The following is a 16,125-nucleotide window of genomic DNA, read 5'->3' on the forward strand; positions in this document are numbered from 1 at the left end:
GTTTTATTGGCATCCATCCATCCACTTACGTGTTGTCTATTGCTGCTTTTGACAGCAGAAATGGCAGAGGTGAGTCATTGCAGCAGAGCCGGTATGACATGCAAGGCCTAAAACATTTACCCTCTGGCCCTTTACAGAAGAAGTGTGTCAACCCCTGTTCCAAGTGACGATTGAGACTGGTATGTGAAGTGTTTAGTGTAAACTTGCCCAGAATCACAATGCAAACCTAGGCCTTCTAACTCTAGATACCAGTTGCGTATGGGTTTCCCTATGTTTTTGCCCCTAAAATAATAATTTTTACTTACACAGTGCTTATTGTCTTCTTGGCATTATTGATCTTTAAATAATCAAAACAGCCTATGACAAATATACCATACTTGGGGAAACTGAGGCACAGATTAGTTAAGCAACGTTACCAAAGTCCCATACCAACAAGAGACGGAGCCAGGCTGGGGACCCAGAAGAGTCTGTCCTTTGCAATGAGGGAGTCACAAACTCCCAGCAGGACCCATTGGGTGGTTTAATTGTTCTCATCTATTCAGCCTTGAGCTTAGTGGTATAAAGATGATTGTTCTGCTAGCCTGAATTCTCCTCTGCACAAAATACAGAGGACCCTTGGAAAACACAAGCTTGAACTATTCAAGTCCACTTATAAGCAGATTTTTTTTTTATATAGTACAGTGCTATATTTCCTCTTCCTTATGATTTTCTTAACATTTTCTTTTTTCCTAGTTTACTTCATCGTAAGATTAGAGTATATAGGGGCACCTGGGTGGCTCAGTACATTCAGCATCTGCCTTTGGCTCTGGTCGTGACATTAGGGTCCTGGGACGGAGACCCACATTGGGCTCCCTGCTCAGCAGAGAGCCTGCTTCTCCTTCTCCCTCTCCCTGCTCTCTCTCTCTCTCTCTCTCTCTCTCACTTCCTCAGATTAAAAAAAAAAAAAAGAATAGGGTATATAATAATAAAACATACAAAATATGTGTTACTCAGCTACTTATATTAACAGTAAGGCTTCTGGGCAATAGTAGCCTATGAGTAATTAAGTTTTGGGGGGAATCAAAAGCTACGTGTGGACGATTGACTGCCAGCAGGGGGCTGTTGGCACCCCGAAGCCCCCACATAGTTTAAGGGTTGGTTATTTCATGACATGAAATAATCAGTCTTTCCTTAGAACCATGGGTCAGGAATGTCTTTTAAACCATTCCCTAAACACTGTTAATAGGCATTAGTATTTCTTATTTAAATTTACAAAACCCTGGACCCATCCTAGCCCTACTGAGTCATTGCCATGGCAGAGCCTAGGAATAGGATTTTTAAAAGGCATGGGCCCAGTGATGAGTCAAGTTTGGGAAACACTAGCCTGGAGCACACTAAATCTTTCTCAAATGAGTGGCACCTGGCTGGCTCAGTCAGAAGAGTGTGCAACTGTTGATCTGAGGATTGGGAGTTTGAGCCCCGTGTTGGGTGTAAAGATTACTATAAATAAGTAAGTAAATAAATCTTCCTCAAATGCTTATTGAATTGTATCAAGACATTCAGATCACATTAATTTTTTTAAAGATTTTGTTTATTTATTTGACAGAGATCACAAATAGGCAGAGAGGCAGGCAGAGACAGAAAGAGGAGGAAGCAGACTCCCCGCTGAGCAGAGAGCCCGATGTGGGGCTTGATCCCAGGACCCTGGGATCATGACCTGAGCTGAAGGCAGAGGCTTTAACCCACTGAGCCACCCAGGCACCCCCAGGCCACATTAACTGCAATGATGACCTGTCCCATGGGCCTCTGTGCATATCACAGACCACAATTCAGAAGCAAGTTTGGATTTCATTTTCTGAAAAGCTCCTAGAATACTATTAAAAACTATCTTTCACCTCATAATAAAATACATTTATTGCTGAAGAGAAGAAAATAAAAATTATACACATTGCTTTTACTCAGAGACATACTGTTCATCTGTTACTATTTTGATGTATACTCACAATCCTTTTTTGATTGAATTAGTACAATTCTATTAAATTCTTAAAATACCATGTAGTTATTTTGGGTTACAGTTGTGGGAAGGAATTTCACTTGGGTTTCAGATTTGTTACTCTCTTGAAAATGTTTAGATAAAGAGCCAAGAAATACATTGTTGCTCCTATGGGAACAGAAGAGCTAGTGAATATTAATTACTACTTAAAACCTTGAATTTATATCATAAGACTTGGACAGAGCACATTTAGATTATTTGGATGTGTTCTTTTTGTTCCTTTCTGGTTGCTGCCAAATTATCCTTTAATGAAATCTTTCTCTTTATAGTTCTTTATCAACTGGGCATCCACCATATCACTGTTGATGTCATCTTTGATGTGACAAGGGCGGAGCCATGGACACCGAGGCCCACAAACTGGGCAGTCCCCAGGATTGCTTTAATTAACACAGAGGAATTGTCTGCCTAAAGATCAATGTTGCAACTGTCAGGTGCTTCTGACAATAACATAAAGAGTGATTGTTCTATTGTATTTAATGTGTAACTTTCCTTTTCTGTCTCTGGGTGGTTCCTCCAGGGTTTTGATGATGGGGCAGTGGAGGAAGGTGCTACCTCATTCTGGGTCTTTCCATTCTGAAGGGTCAGCTTCACTGGAATCCAAATGCTTCCAGCTGCTAAATAGTTTGGCAATGTCAATGTCGCTGCCAGCGTTTCTAAAGGTGCACTGAGGGGTTGATTTGGGAGCGAGTGTGGACGTGGTACCCCCTTCGCCATCAGCACAGATAAGATGCCCAACTTTGATTTCATTGGGGAGTCACGATAAACATGGCTGACATTAAATGAATCTGGATGCCAGACCATTGAAGCAAGTTATACTTTTGTCTTCTCCAAGACAAAAGTTAAGAGTCAGGCATCGTTCATGAAAGAGTTCAGTTGGGTATTTAATACAGAGTGCATCCTGGTGTAGTGGAAATAGGATGAACCAAAAATTAGAAAACTTGGATCCTATCTGGGTTCTTTATTCTATACTGATCATTTATCCTTAAGACTGTTACTTGTATTGTCTGAATCTCAGTTTGCTCACCTGTAGGTAAGGATGGCTATATTGACCATGATTATGTTTAGGATTACAGGGAAGGTGAGGATGAGATAGTGGATAAGATTCCTTTGATAAATTATAATGTATTATGTCAGGTGATATTATTAACCATAAAACAACAAGAGTAATAATGATTCCTGTAAAGAATTGCCGTTAGAAATGCAAATAGGTTTCTATGTGAAGGCTCTAATTATCTGAATCTGTGTAGCTTATTGCTGTGGATATCATAAGAAATTAGCACCCCCCCACTTTTTTTTTTAAGTAGGCTTCATGACCAGCATGGAGCCCAGTGAGGGGCTTGAACTCACCACCCCGAGATTACAACCTGGGCTGAGATCAACTGACTGAGCAACAATCTGCTAAGTCCTTTTACTTATTTATTAAACTTCTTTTTCTGAGCAGTTTTAGGCTTACAGAAAAGAATAAATAAAAAGGAGGTTTCCCTTATACCCTCCTGATGCTTTTTCCCACTTATATTCACATCGGGCCTTAGTATGGTACATTTGTTACTAATGATGAGCAGGATAGAGACAGTATTATTAACTAAAGTCCACAGTTTGGGTTAGGGTTCACTCTTGGTGTTGTATATTTTGTGGGTTTTGACAAATGTCTAATGACATGTATTCACCATTATAGTATCACTGTACAGTATAGTATAGTATAGTATAGTATAGTATAGTACAGCATCACTGGTATAGTTTCACTACCCTAAAAGTCCCACCTGTTTAACCCACGCTGCTGCCTTTCCCCTGAACCTCTGGCAACTACTGATTTTTTCTGTCTTCTTAATCTTGCCTTTCCCTGTGTTGCATAGTTGGAATCATGTAGTCTGTAACCTTTTATTTTTCTTTCTTTCTTTTTTTTTTAAGATTTTATTTATTTGACAGAGAGAGAGAGAAAGAGGGAATACAAGCGGGGGTGCTGGGAGAGGGAGAAGCAGGCTTCCCCCTGAGCAGGGAGCCCGATGTGAGGTTTGATACCAGGACTCTGGGTTCATAACCTGAGCCAAAGGCAGATGCTTTTTTTTTTTTTTTTTTTTTTTAGATTTTATTTATTTGACAGGCAGAGATTACAGGTAGGCAGAGAGGGAGAAGCAGGCTCCACGCTGAGCAGAGCCCGATGCGGGACTCGATCCCAGGACCCTGAGATCATGACCTGAGCTGAAGGCAGAGGCTTAACCCACTGAGCCACCCAGGCGCCCCCAGGCAGATGCTTATAGACTGAGCCACCCAGGTGCCCCCAGTCTCTGGCCTTTTCACATTGGGTTCCTTCAGTTAAAGATACACACTTAAGTTTCTTCCATGTCTTTTTGTGGCTTGAGTGCTCTTTTCTTTTTATCATGAATAAGATTCCCCTATCTGGATGGACCACAGCTGGTTTATCCATTCACCTTCCAAAGGACGCCTTGTCTGGCTTTGGGTTTTGGCAATTATGAGGAAAGTGGTCGTAAATATCCGGGTGTGAGTTTTTGTGTGGACAGTAGTTTTCAACTCCCTTAGGTAGATACCAAGGAGCAGGACTGCTGGGTCATAGGGTAGAACTAAGAGAACTAAGAGTTCTCTTAGTTTTGTGAGAAACTACCGAATTGTCTTCCAAGCTGGCCGGGCCATTATGTGTCCTCAGCAGTATTGGGTTGCTGTCCTTGTTTTGGTTTTGACCATCCTGATATGTGTGTACTGGTTACTCACGTTCGTAGTTCTCTAATGACCTGTGGCATTCAGCAGTTTTTTGCATGCTTATTTGCCATCGTGTATCTTTGGTGAGGCGTCTGTTCAGATCTCTTGCATATTTTAAAAAATTGGTTTGTTTGCTTTCCTACCGTTTAAAGAGTTCTTTTCGGATTTTGGACACTGGCTCTTTATCTGGTACTTCGTTTGCAAAGACAACTCTTTCTGTCTATGGCTTGTACTTGTTTATCTTTAATTATTCAACCTCACTCAACATCATGATCCAACTCTTAAACTAAAGCACCTGCAGATTTATAGCTATTAAAGAGGATGAACAAGTGAAATGCTCCATTCCTTTTCCCCATGGACTGGTTTTGCAGTCGGGTGTGTTTGTAGATGGGATGGAGTCATCGAGCCCATCCGCGTCCATCTCAAGCCCCACGTTCTTAACCGGGATCCTTGCTGCTAGCATCTGAGAGTCAGCCTGCGGCTTGTCCGAGTTGGCCGGGTCTTGCTGAGCCGATTGGAGCTGCCGACATTTTTGCTGACTAGAGTCATGCTATCTTTGCCAGTTTGCTGGAATAGACACAGACACCGATTGGGTCACGCTGAAGACATTCCTGTCTTGTGAAGCAAGTCTGTTTGTATTTTAGGTTTGCCAGGACTAATGAATTAAAACATTTGGACTCTCCACAACTTGCTGTTTATCAATGCCTCTGACAGGAGGAGGGTTTTCTTTTGCACTTGCTTTTTCTAGAAGCATGACCACATCCTGGCTGGTGGAGAGGCAAGGAAAGGAGAGAGGGGTTGCGGAGGGAAGCGGAACAGGGAGGCCCGTTGGACGCGGGGTCTGGGGGAGAGCAGGTAGCAGTGACGTGCTCTGACAGCTGTCATTGCTCCTCAGACTGCCCGTGACTGCTATGCAGCAGGTGCAGCCTGCTCTCTTACTAGGTCTTCACTCCACAAAGGCAACGACTGGCCAAGGCAGTGGCTGGCCCTGGATGACACAAGTGCAGACACTCAACTAAGTGAGGTAAGGCAACAGGTGTGGAAACCGAACGAAACGCTCGGGGCACCAGCAACTTAACCGAAGCCCTGGTACAGCCTAGAGGAGGAATCAGTGGTCCATTTCCCCAGGCGGTGTGATGAAAAGGCAAGTTGGTTGAGGGGCTCTCCTGGCTGACACCGTGAGGAACTCAAAATCCACCCCACTTGGCCGCTGTCATCCTTTCCAAGGCAGACAGATGTTCTCGGTTGTGTGGAGGGGAGGGGCTCTTACGAGCTGTGTTTATCAGTTTCATTTCCCCGCGCTGGAAACCTTGAGGCAAATTCCCACCTCTCGTGCTTTATTTCTTGGTGCAGGAAAGCATTGGGAGATTGAGCCAAAAGAGCAGAGCTTTTCATCCTTAGATGTTAGGATATGATGGGTTGGTGATGGTACAGTGTATAACAGTCAGACTTTTTCTCTTAGCTACAACTTTAAGGTTTTTTTTTTTTTATTGTTTGTTTTGTTAAATTTGAGACAGTCTGTTCTATTCCCTAGGAACAGGTGGCTAACAAGATGGTTGATTCTAAGCAGAGGAGACTACACAGAAATGTATGTCAGAGCTAAGATAAAACAAATCCAGAGTCAAGTAACAGCAATTTTATATTACCCTTTTCTTAAGTTGAATGTTTCATGTTATTATTTTTCTTTCTAACTTAGAAGGACATGACTCGGAGTGCTTTATGGTTCATTGCTGTTTGTGGTTTTAAATGAATGGGCCAAATACGATTCTAACTGGGTGATAAACAGCTGCCGGTTTTTCTCCAAAGCTCTACTAGGTGTTTAGTATAAGCCTGTTCTCTTTCCATATACTGGGTAGGATGATTCCATATCTATGTATGTCTAAATATATGTGTGTATGTGTGTGTGTGTATATATATATGCATTCGAGTTTGCTCTATAAATATGTGTAAAAACAAATTCAGTGTTCTAGACACTATTTTTAGATACAAAAAAGTTATGGGAAAGAGTCGGAAACCTTGCTCTGAGAAAATGTCCTGCTAAACAGTTCCCAGAATCTTGCTGGGGATGGTTAAAGAGATGATTTATATTTTGCCATTTTTAGAGACGTTTTCCTAAAAATATCACTCAGAGCTTTTGCTTTATGGTCTACATGAGAAGGAAAGTAGAGAGTTTAGGGGAAGCAGGATTAAAAATAGAAAAGTTGCATATGTGTGTTTAAATAATGAAGATATCATGTATTCATAACAATCTCTTTTCCTTAGTCCCACTGAACAAAAATTATCAAATATCTTGGTTAAAATGTATTTGGGCTAAATTCTATTATTATAACAAGGAAATATGCATGTATTTTTGCCCATCCCAACTCATCTGTAGGATGTTTTTCCATTCATTCAATCTGAGTTTATTAATGATAATTTAGCAGGTACAGTGAAACATCTGTAGGATGTTTTTAAGTCCTTTTTTTTTTTGCTTGCACAATGCATTGTTAAGATGTGCAACCTGATAAAAATTTGATAGATTTATAAGTAGTTAACTAGATATTTAAAGCACATAATATTCATATTACAACTGCGGGATATTTTAAAATGTCTTTGGATTTCTTGAAGTGGTTCTTGATATTCATTCTTTATCACTCAATAATTCAGATCAATAATTCAGGTCCAATTTAGGCTTTTGAGTGTGAGAAGCTAATTTAATATGAAGCCATCTGATGCCCTATTAGGACTTCTTTATCCTCCTCAATTAAAAATAAAACACTATATAAGAACTTGAAGGCCAGGGTTAGATCAGTCAGTGTGAAGAGATACTAAAAAAGTGAGGTGGGTGGAGATTTTGCTCTACGTTGTATATTTTATTCTAGATATGTATTTCCAAAACAATTTTTTTTATAAGACAGAAAAAGAATTTTAAAAGGGGCAGGTGAATACTTTCCATGTAGGGAAAGAGAGCTAGGAACTGAGAGTATCTTCAAAATATGAATGCAATGCTTACTAACTTTCCCTCCAATTCCCAAGATCCTCTGAGTATTTGAGGGATGACTTGGGTAAGTGACAATGGCTCTCCCTTGTCCTTACAGCTGGAAGACCCAGGGGAAGGCCAAGGCTCAGGTGCCCACATGATCAGCACAGCCAGGGTACCTGCGGATAAGCCAGTACGCATTGCTTTCAGCCTCGATAATGCCTCAGGTAAGCTCTGTACCCGGGGCGGGGGCCATCTCCCTGCCTGTCACTGCTTTGTGGTCATCCTTTCCTGCTCCACAGAGGATGTTTAAAAAAAGCATGCCTGCCATGACCTAATGATGGGGTGTGTGATTTTTCATCAAGCATTATTGGAGCGTGGCTTCCAGAAATGCCTCTGGGGGTGCTCCCCCCCCCAGCTCCCCCCACCCTCCGTCTCCCGCCTCTGATGTCTGGCTGTTTTAGCACAACCAGAGGAGTTGTTTAGCACTTTTTGCTTTCCCTATTTAACTTTCTTTTAGCATAAAATTCCCGGAGCTATAACAATTTCTAACAATTGCAATGTATGTCATCATTGAAACTGTGTGAGGAGACGTTTATTAAAGCTCTGGCAGTTGGTTAGGTGATGTAAAAATAATCCCTGTCCCGGTTCCAGCAGCATTTCCTGGAGCCCGAGTTCCAAATGCTGGTTTCTCACTGCTGCTCCCACACTTCCGGCTGAACAAACAGACTTCAGCCAAGAGTGATGAATGGGACAGGTGAGGCAGACCCTCTTGAAATAGTAAGGTCTGAGGTGAGGCTGCCACACTTAGAGCCCTTCAGTGACCTCTTAACACACATATTGAATTACACCCCCTATGATGGGGACCTCAGGTGGTGTGAGTTCACAGACGCGAGGAAGGGAACGCTTGGATCTCTTTCGCTGGCATCAGCCTTGGCTGTCAGTCTGTCATCTGATAAAATCCATATCACACACTCAAACATTTCTCTTTCAACCTTGGGACTTTGGAGGACTGAGTCTATTTACCTATCTATCCGTCAATCAGTCATCTATTTTTCTTTGTATGCTGCCCCTCGAGGGGTAATATTTTAAGAAGTAATAATTGAGAAGAAGCAAGTTTATCCCCCAAATAATGCAGAGTAAGGATCTGGGCTCTGTGAAGTCCGACATTACCCAGCCAATTCAGGTTTCACTAATACCAAGTGATTATGGTGACGGTACATCTGCCTCCATTTTCCTGGACCGTGCAGCCCCCCGCAGAGGATTTGTTCTAGAGAGAGAAGAGGTGAAGCCTTGACTCTCCGTCACCTGTTCTTTCAAACCTCTTCCCAATGGCCTGCTGTTGTCCTATATCTCTGCTCAGGGGTTGCCTTGAAATGCAGTGGTAACGGGAAATCCTCCCAAAAGGCAAACCACCCAACCCAACAAGGAAAGGATGACTAACATTAATTGCATTTCGCATTTCTCTTTTGTATTAGGCATTCATATGTATTATTTTAAATCTTCAAAATAACCATGCAATGTAGGGGCATCTGGCTGGGTCAGTTGGTAGAACATGTGACTCTTGATCTCAGGCTCCTGAGTTCAAGCCTCACAGTGGGTAGAGAGATTACTTAAATAAATAAGTAAATGTTAACAAAAATAACCATGTAATATAGACATTAGTATTGCCAATTTGCAGACACAGAGCTTGAGGTCCAGAGACCACACTGTTAGTAGGTAATAGAATTATGATTTAAATGCAGGTCTCTAGACTTATGAATCTGAACTCTATTATTCTATATCACTACTCTAAAAAGAAAAAGAGGAACCCCTCCTGCTTTCATGCATTTCATAAATGTAAGATTTTGAGGAATAGTTCATGCTTGAGTGGTTTGCTTTCAAGACAGATACATGTGAGCCCCCAAATCTAGGGACAGAGAAGTATAATTTACTTCCTTGTGATTATGTGCCATGTGAGCAGAACAAGTCTGGTCACAATCAGCAGTCTTACAAAGACAATTTCGGTACATAAAGGTTAGTTATTCCAAGCAGTGTTATTATATCATAATTTTGGGTGAGACAAATGCATATACTGTTTCTTCTTTGTTGTATTTATTTATTTATTAAGATTTTGTTTGTTTATTTATTTATTTGAGAGAGAGAGAAGGCGTATGAGCAGGGGGGAGGAACAGAGGGAGAAGCAGACTCCCCACTGAGCAGGGAGCCTGATGCGGGATTCGATCCCAGGACCCTGGGATCATGACTTGAGCCAAAGGCAGATGCTTAGCTGTATGAGCTACCCAGGCGCCCTCCTCATCTTTATATTAACATAATTTAGTTTATGTACAGAAAAGAGCCATGGAGAGGTGGATCTTGATCTTTGAGCAGCATAGATTTTTCCTTGAAATACAAGATACACAACTTGTCATTAATTTGCCACCATCCTTTGAATGGTATCAGCCCCTGACTAGGAGCTCTTACATTTTTTTTTTTTAAATCAGTGAGTTTAGATTGATTCTTCCCAGTCTTTCAAACGTCCCAAGAATGCCCACTTTCAAAATTCATGTTTATTGATACGGGAGCTTCCAAAAGGGGTTGTTGTTTAAGTAATCCCTACTCTCTAGCTCCACAAAAAGATGCATGGGAAGATGTATAAATAAACGGTTACAATTAAAAAAAATTTTTTTTCCCCTGTGATCTGTGTGTCCTCACATCTCTAAAAAGGCATCTAACTTGAGAATCCAAGGCAGGAGTAGGTTTCTGTGTTTCTCAGCCTTTCTTAAAATAATGACCTGAGAGTACTCACCAAAAATACATGTTCCAAGGCCCTACTCTTGTATATTCTGGGACAGTAGGGACAGATGGAGGCCCAGCAATCTGTATTTCTGTATGCATGTGAAGTCGTGAGTACACAGAAAGATGCTTCTCAGATATTTGGAGACACTCCCTCTGAATTCTTGAGTAAGGAGCCTGTGCAGTGTCACACTGAGCGACACTTGCAGTCACGCACCCTGTGCATGCCTTTTGAATTCCAGCGCATTCTAGAGCACACATTTAGAGGGAAAACAAAGGCAAACATCCTAGATTCCCATGGTAAATAGGGAAACTAGATGGAATTTTGGGAAGTAATTCCATATTTATGGACTGATCATTGAGGGGTATGCAGAGTCCATGAGAAAAGAGACCTCTTTGCCTGTTAATATTAAATTTATTCATTTCTTATGAGTCTAATACAGTGCTCATTCCTTTAGTTATTTTAGAATTTTTTTTGCCTATTTTTCTGACATGATTTGGTGTAGAGGTTAAGGACATAGGGCTTTGGAATCCCGGAGACATGGTTTCTAGACCCATCTCTATCTATCACGATGTGTGTGATCTTGGGCAAGTCACTCAATTTTGCTGAACCTCAGTTTCCCACAAGATGTATATAGTGATAAGTCATGCAGTGGTTATAACAATTAAATATCACTATATAGGGAAAGCATTTAGCATAGTGCTTGACACAGATTCAGGACTCAAATGGTCCTTGTACTTATGATAATCGGTTCTGGAGTATTAAGGAAAATCTAGATGTCTTAAGCAGTTTTATGTCTCACCTACATCTTCCACATCCACTTAATGTCACGATGGAGATTATAGTACAACTGGCCTGAGATTATGTAGAGAGTGGTTATGCGATTGGTGGATTTTGGGTACCCCCGTCTTTCCTCTTATCAATGAGCTGAACTTAGTTTCTATGCTCTTGCACTCTGCCACAGGTGAGTGAGATGTGCAAATGCAAAGTATGCCATGATCCCTCCCATAGGTTTCATAAAGAGAGTTGGGGGAAAAATATCTGTGGCTTGAACAACTTCTTGGGAGATGTGATATTCAACCTGCTCTTGAAGAAGTGTGGGGTATTAAAAGGCAGTGTAGGAAAGGACCCATCTCTGGGTACCAGGTAAAAAAAAAAGGGGGGCTATATAACATTTATTTATTTATTTATTTATTTATTTGACAGACAGAGATCACAAGTAGGCAGAGAGGCAGGCACAGAGAGAGGAGGAAACAGGCTCCCCGTGAGCAGAGAGCCCAATGAGGGGCTAGATCCCAGGACCCTGAGGTCATGACCCAAGCTGGAGGTAGCAGCTTTTAACCACTGAGCCACCCAGGCACCCCATGGGCTATATAACTTTTAAAAATTCTTCCTTTTCCTTCCAAACAGAAAGGCTGAGCAAAACCTAAAGGTCAGGAAGGCATGATATATTCATGAGATAGTAAAATTCTCATCAGCTGGAGCAGAGGTCTGGGGGGTAGAAGAGTGGCGTATCATTTAATGAACCTGCTTTGAGTTTTACCTGGAATATCTGTGTATATAGCCATTGGCTAGGGTTAATAATATAATCCTAAAAGTTCAACAACAGGGTTTGGATTTGATCCGAAAAAATCGAGTGTCTAAAGTTCTTGCGCAAGGGAGTGATAGGATGAAAATGGTAAATGTTCGGTTGGTTGAATAGTCTGGAATGGATAGAGAGGAGAGAATGGAAGAGGCTTTTTTTTCTTTTTTAATATTATTTATTTATTTGAGAGAGAGAGAGAGAGAGAATGAAAGTGAGCCCAAGCAGGTAGAAGAGCAGAAGGAGAGGGAGAAGCAGGCTTCCCGGCGAGAAGGGAGCCTGACTCGGGCTCGATCCCAGGACACTGGGATCATGACCCCAGCCGAAGGCAGACGCTCAACCCACCGAGCCACCCAAGCGCCGCGGAAGAGGCTTTTGCGGAAGAGGCTTTTTGTAATGGTACAGAGACCAAGTACTGAGTGCCTAGATCAGACGATGGAATGGGATGCCTGAATTCAGAGCGTTATGAAGGGAGGGTTGAAAGGACTTGTTGACAGACTGGCTCTGGATGGGGCGTTGATCATAGTCTATTGATAGCAGAATGTGCCACAAACTCCAGATAGACTGTGGACCTCCAGGGGCTTAAATACAGGAAACAAGTTTTTAGCGGGGAAGTGGGGGGGGGGGGGTGGTGGTAGTGGTGTAGAAAAAGCTCTTTAAAATACAATCACCACTTCTAGCCCATCATCAGAACCTTTCATTAAGTAACACAGCTAACCACAGTTCCTGAAGGCATCAATGACTCTTTTTAATAAACTAATGATATGATTGGCATTACTTCTAACCTGGGAATTCCAAAGAGTTAACTTTCTAAATTAGGATATTTCTGGAGTTAGTTTTCCCAATAGAAAGTGTGCAGAATAGAAACATGAATCCCATCTCTTGGGTTATTAGAGAATCACTGGCTCTTCTCCAGTTGGAGAGAATTTGGAGTTGGACAGACATGAGGATTTCGTGTTCATTACTTGAGAGTTTCCTTTATTTCAGTCAAGCTATTAAATCTGCTACACTCATGTGTAAATTTAGACCTTGGCTTTGGGGCTTTTTTGTTGTTGTTGTTAAGTTTTTAGGGTTTATTATTATTATTATTATTATTTTAGGAGGAGTCAAGTATACTAGTATCAGCCCAATACGGTAGCTTTCAACATTTTGTTTTTATTTTATTTTGTTTTATTTTATTTTTAAAAAGATTTTATTTATTTATTTGACAGACAGAGATCACAAGTAGTCAGAGGAGCAGGCAGAGAGAGAGAGAGAGGAGGAAGCAGGCTCCCTGCTGAGCAGAGAGCCCGATGTGGGGCTTGATCCCAGGACCCTCCGACCATGACCTGAGCCGAAGGCAGAACCCACTGAGCCACCCAGGTGCCCCTCAACATTTTGTTTTTAAAAAAATTCTTTCAGACTATTAGAATTTTTCATATCTGGCCATGAATTAATCATATGACACTTAGTTAAAAAAAAAATCCAAGACCCATTCTGTCAATATCTCTTTGAAGTACTACTATTCTCCTCACATATCAGGGTGTTTGTGTGGCAGCGGGAATTGTGTCGAGCAGCTGAAGTAGTGAACGTTGAATCTAATTTCACTGGCCGTTGTGTGAATGTCGAGTGTGCACGTGCACAACTGGTTCTCAGCAGAATCGTGACGCCGGTGAAAGGTCTCTTGTCATCATTGTTTTCCTTAGACTTTTTCTACCTTTGGTAGCTTTGAGAATTATTTCCCTCTCCCTCCTCAGGACCCTAATGCTTTCTGTCTTCTTTGGCTCCATGGTCTCAATCCTTGTATCTCTGGAAAGACTGGAAAGCCTCATTCACACTAAGCATTAAGTGAATGAATATTGAGGTTTACTTTAAAAACAAACAAATAAACTCTCGGGGTATTTCCCCCCCCATATATTTTTTCTTTATTTTTTAAATACCCACAGGGGAATTGGTAGGAAGTCAAGGTTTAAAGCTCCCCCTGGAATTTTACCAGCCAGTGAAGGGTCCGGATGGTGTTTAGAAGAATAGGGGCTCAGGGAGCCGTTTGGGGCTCTTTCAAGTGACCTTTCCTAACTCTGACCCTGCCTCCAAAGCTATTTTAGCACTCTGTAACAACAAGCAGTCAAAAGCCCTCATGTGTCCATCTGGGGGGAGTTGAGGGGGCAGGGATCTCCTATATTTACATCTTTTACAAAGCATGCAGTTGAGAACCATAGTAGAAACATAATCGTCAAATACTATAAAATCAATAATATAATATCTGTAACCACTTTGAGTTTGTTATTCTGATACGGATGAAGTTTCTTTGAGATACAGCCGGATTTATGCATTTGTATCTGTTGCTTAAGGATGAGACTGGCAGCAGCTCTGTGGGAGGATGTCATTATACCCATTTCACAGATGCGGACCGTTGGCTAAGGGAGGTTAAGGAACTTACCTCAAATCAAGCTGTTAATAAGTAGTAGGAAGGGGTTCAAAGCCGGGCCCTTGGGGCTGATTTTGCTTGATTACCTGTTTGAAGGTAGGGGCCGTGTAATGAGAGAGAAGCATGATTGTTTCTGACAGCAAAGAGCTTTCTCAGTAGTCATGGGAAATGGTAGAGAAGGGTTAGTTGCGTTGTATTTTTATAGAGCAGGAAAGAGGAAATGTCGAGATAAGTTTATCTGGTGGTGTGCTGCGAAATAAATAGATCTCCAACTGGCTCTTTTCGAAGCAAATGTTTCTGGGAAAATATGTTGTAAGCTAAATAAGTAAAAATATTCTTACAAAAGAATAAACTGGTAAGATTCACAAACTCATAGCTACAATAATAGTGGCTAGATGTATGTTTCTAAGAAACATAAAACCTGTCTTTAAACTGAATCAGGTCTCTCTGTGTGGAGAAATTCAGTCTGTTTGATGTATGATCTTTTTTTTTGTTTGTTTTAAAGATTTTATTTATTTATTTGTTAGAGAGAGAGTGTGCACAAGCAGGGGGGCGGGTGGCAGGGAGAGGGAGAAGGAGACTCCCTGCTGAGCAAGGAGCCTGATGAGGGTCTCAGTGGTAGGGTCCTAAGATCATAACCTGAGCTGGAAGCAGATGCTTAACTGACTGAGCCACCCAGGAATCCCTTAATGTATGATTTTGTTTGTAGGTACTGGCTGAGGTGATATGATTACTATTAATTATAAAGAACTGGCAATCTTCTAGGTGTCATATGAAACTGATACCAGTATCCGTATCCATGTCTACACTTTTAATTTGATGGGCCCTGAAAATCCAGTGTGTATTGAAGGGTTCACATGTCCAATGTTTCACAGGCAGGAAGCAAAATTTCAAAAAGCTTTTGATGTGTTTCAAAATGACGTGATGTTCTAACAAGAACCAAGGTATACAGACATTTTTAAAAAGTTTTTTTTTTTTTGATATATTAGTATATGTGCTGCCGAAGTAAGCACTTTTTTCTGATATATTGGTAATGTGAGTTGAGAACCTTAGATCACTTATTTCTAAAAATAAAATATGAATCTTGATTTAGATTTAAAATGAAAGTTCTCAAAGACCTTTCATGTATAAATTAGAAGTTTTTAAAATAGTATTTCATACAGAAAGTGTTTGCTTTAATAAGGAAGTTAAAGGGAAACCCTTTCTAAATTCAGATTTAAATGGAGACAGAAAACCCACGAGACCTGAGGTTGTGGCTGCACCAGGGAAATCTCTCTTAACCAGCATGGGGAGAGCTAAGCAGTCAGAAACAATGATTCTCACCCTGCCTCCAGTCTGTATTATTCAGACGAGGAATAATACTTTCACCCCCAACCATCATACACATACTCTCATGTGCACACTTCCACATGCAGGTCCCTTGCCCCCCATTACCCCTTTGGTTGGGTTTATGCTGAAAAGGAATGGAAAGTAAGCTCAGTTATATTAAACATTCATTATTGTTCTAGATTATTTCCTAGGTATCAGGCTTTAGGCTGAATGAATTGACATGCATTCCTTTACTAATAAGTTTTTGAGAAAGGGGAGGAGAAACCAGGTCTTGAAGAGATTATGTTGCTTGTCCACATTAAAAAGTGCCTGACCTGAGTCCTAT

At 41.2% G+C, this 16,125-nt stretch overlaps 1 protein-coding gene across 5 annotated transcripts in view; it reads left to right on the forward strand.

The window, feature by feature from the left end:
* The first annotated feature begins 5,487 nt into the window (after positions 1-5,487).
* The window catches only part of MAP3K7CL (MAP3K7 C-terminal like), a 39,177-nt gene continuing 28,539 nt past the window's right edge, over positions 5,488-16,125 (forward strand). Inside the window, exons 1-3 of one of the 5 annotated variants that reach the window (XM_032353578.1) lie at positions 5,488-5,771; positions 6,282-6,335; positions 7,825-7,933. In XM_032353578.1, coding sequence (XP_032209469.1) covers positions 6,300-6,335; positions 7,825-7,933 — 145 coding nt within the window. In that variant the 5' untranslated portion in view covers positions 5,488-5,771; positions 6,282-6,299. The other 4 variants (XM_032353608.1, XM_032353588.1, XM_032353598.1 and 1 more) reach the window with 4 other exon arrangements.

This window comes from Mustela erminea, chromosome 1, assembly GCF_009829155.1.
Source record: "Mustela erminea isolate mMusErm1 chromosome 1, mMusErm1.Pri, whole genome shotgun sequence".
NCBI lineage: Eukaryota > Metazoa > Chordata > Mammalia > Carnivora > Mustelidae > Mustela > Mustela erminea.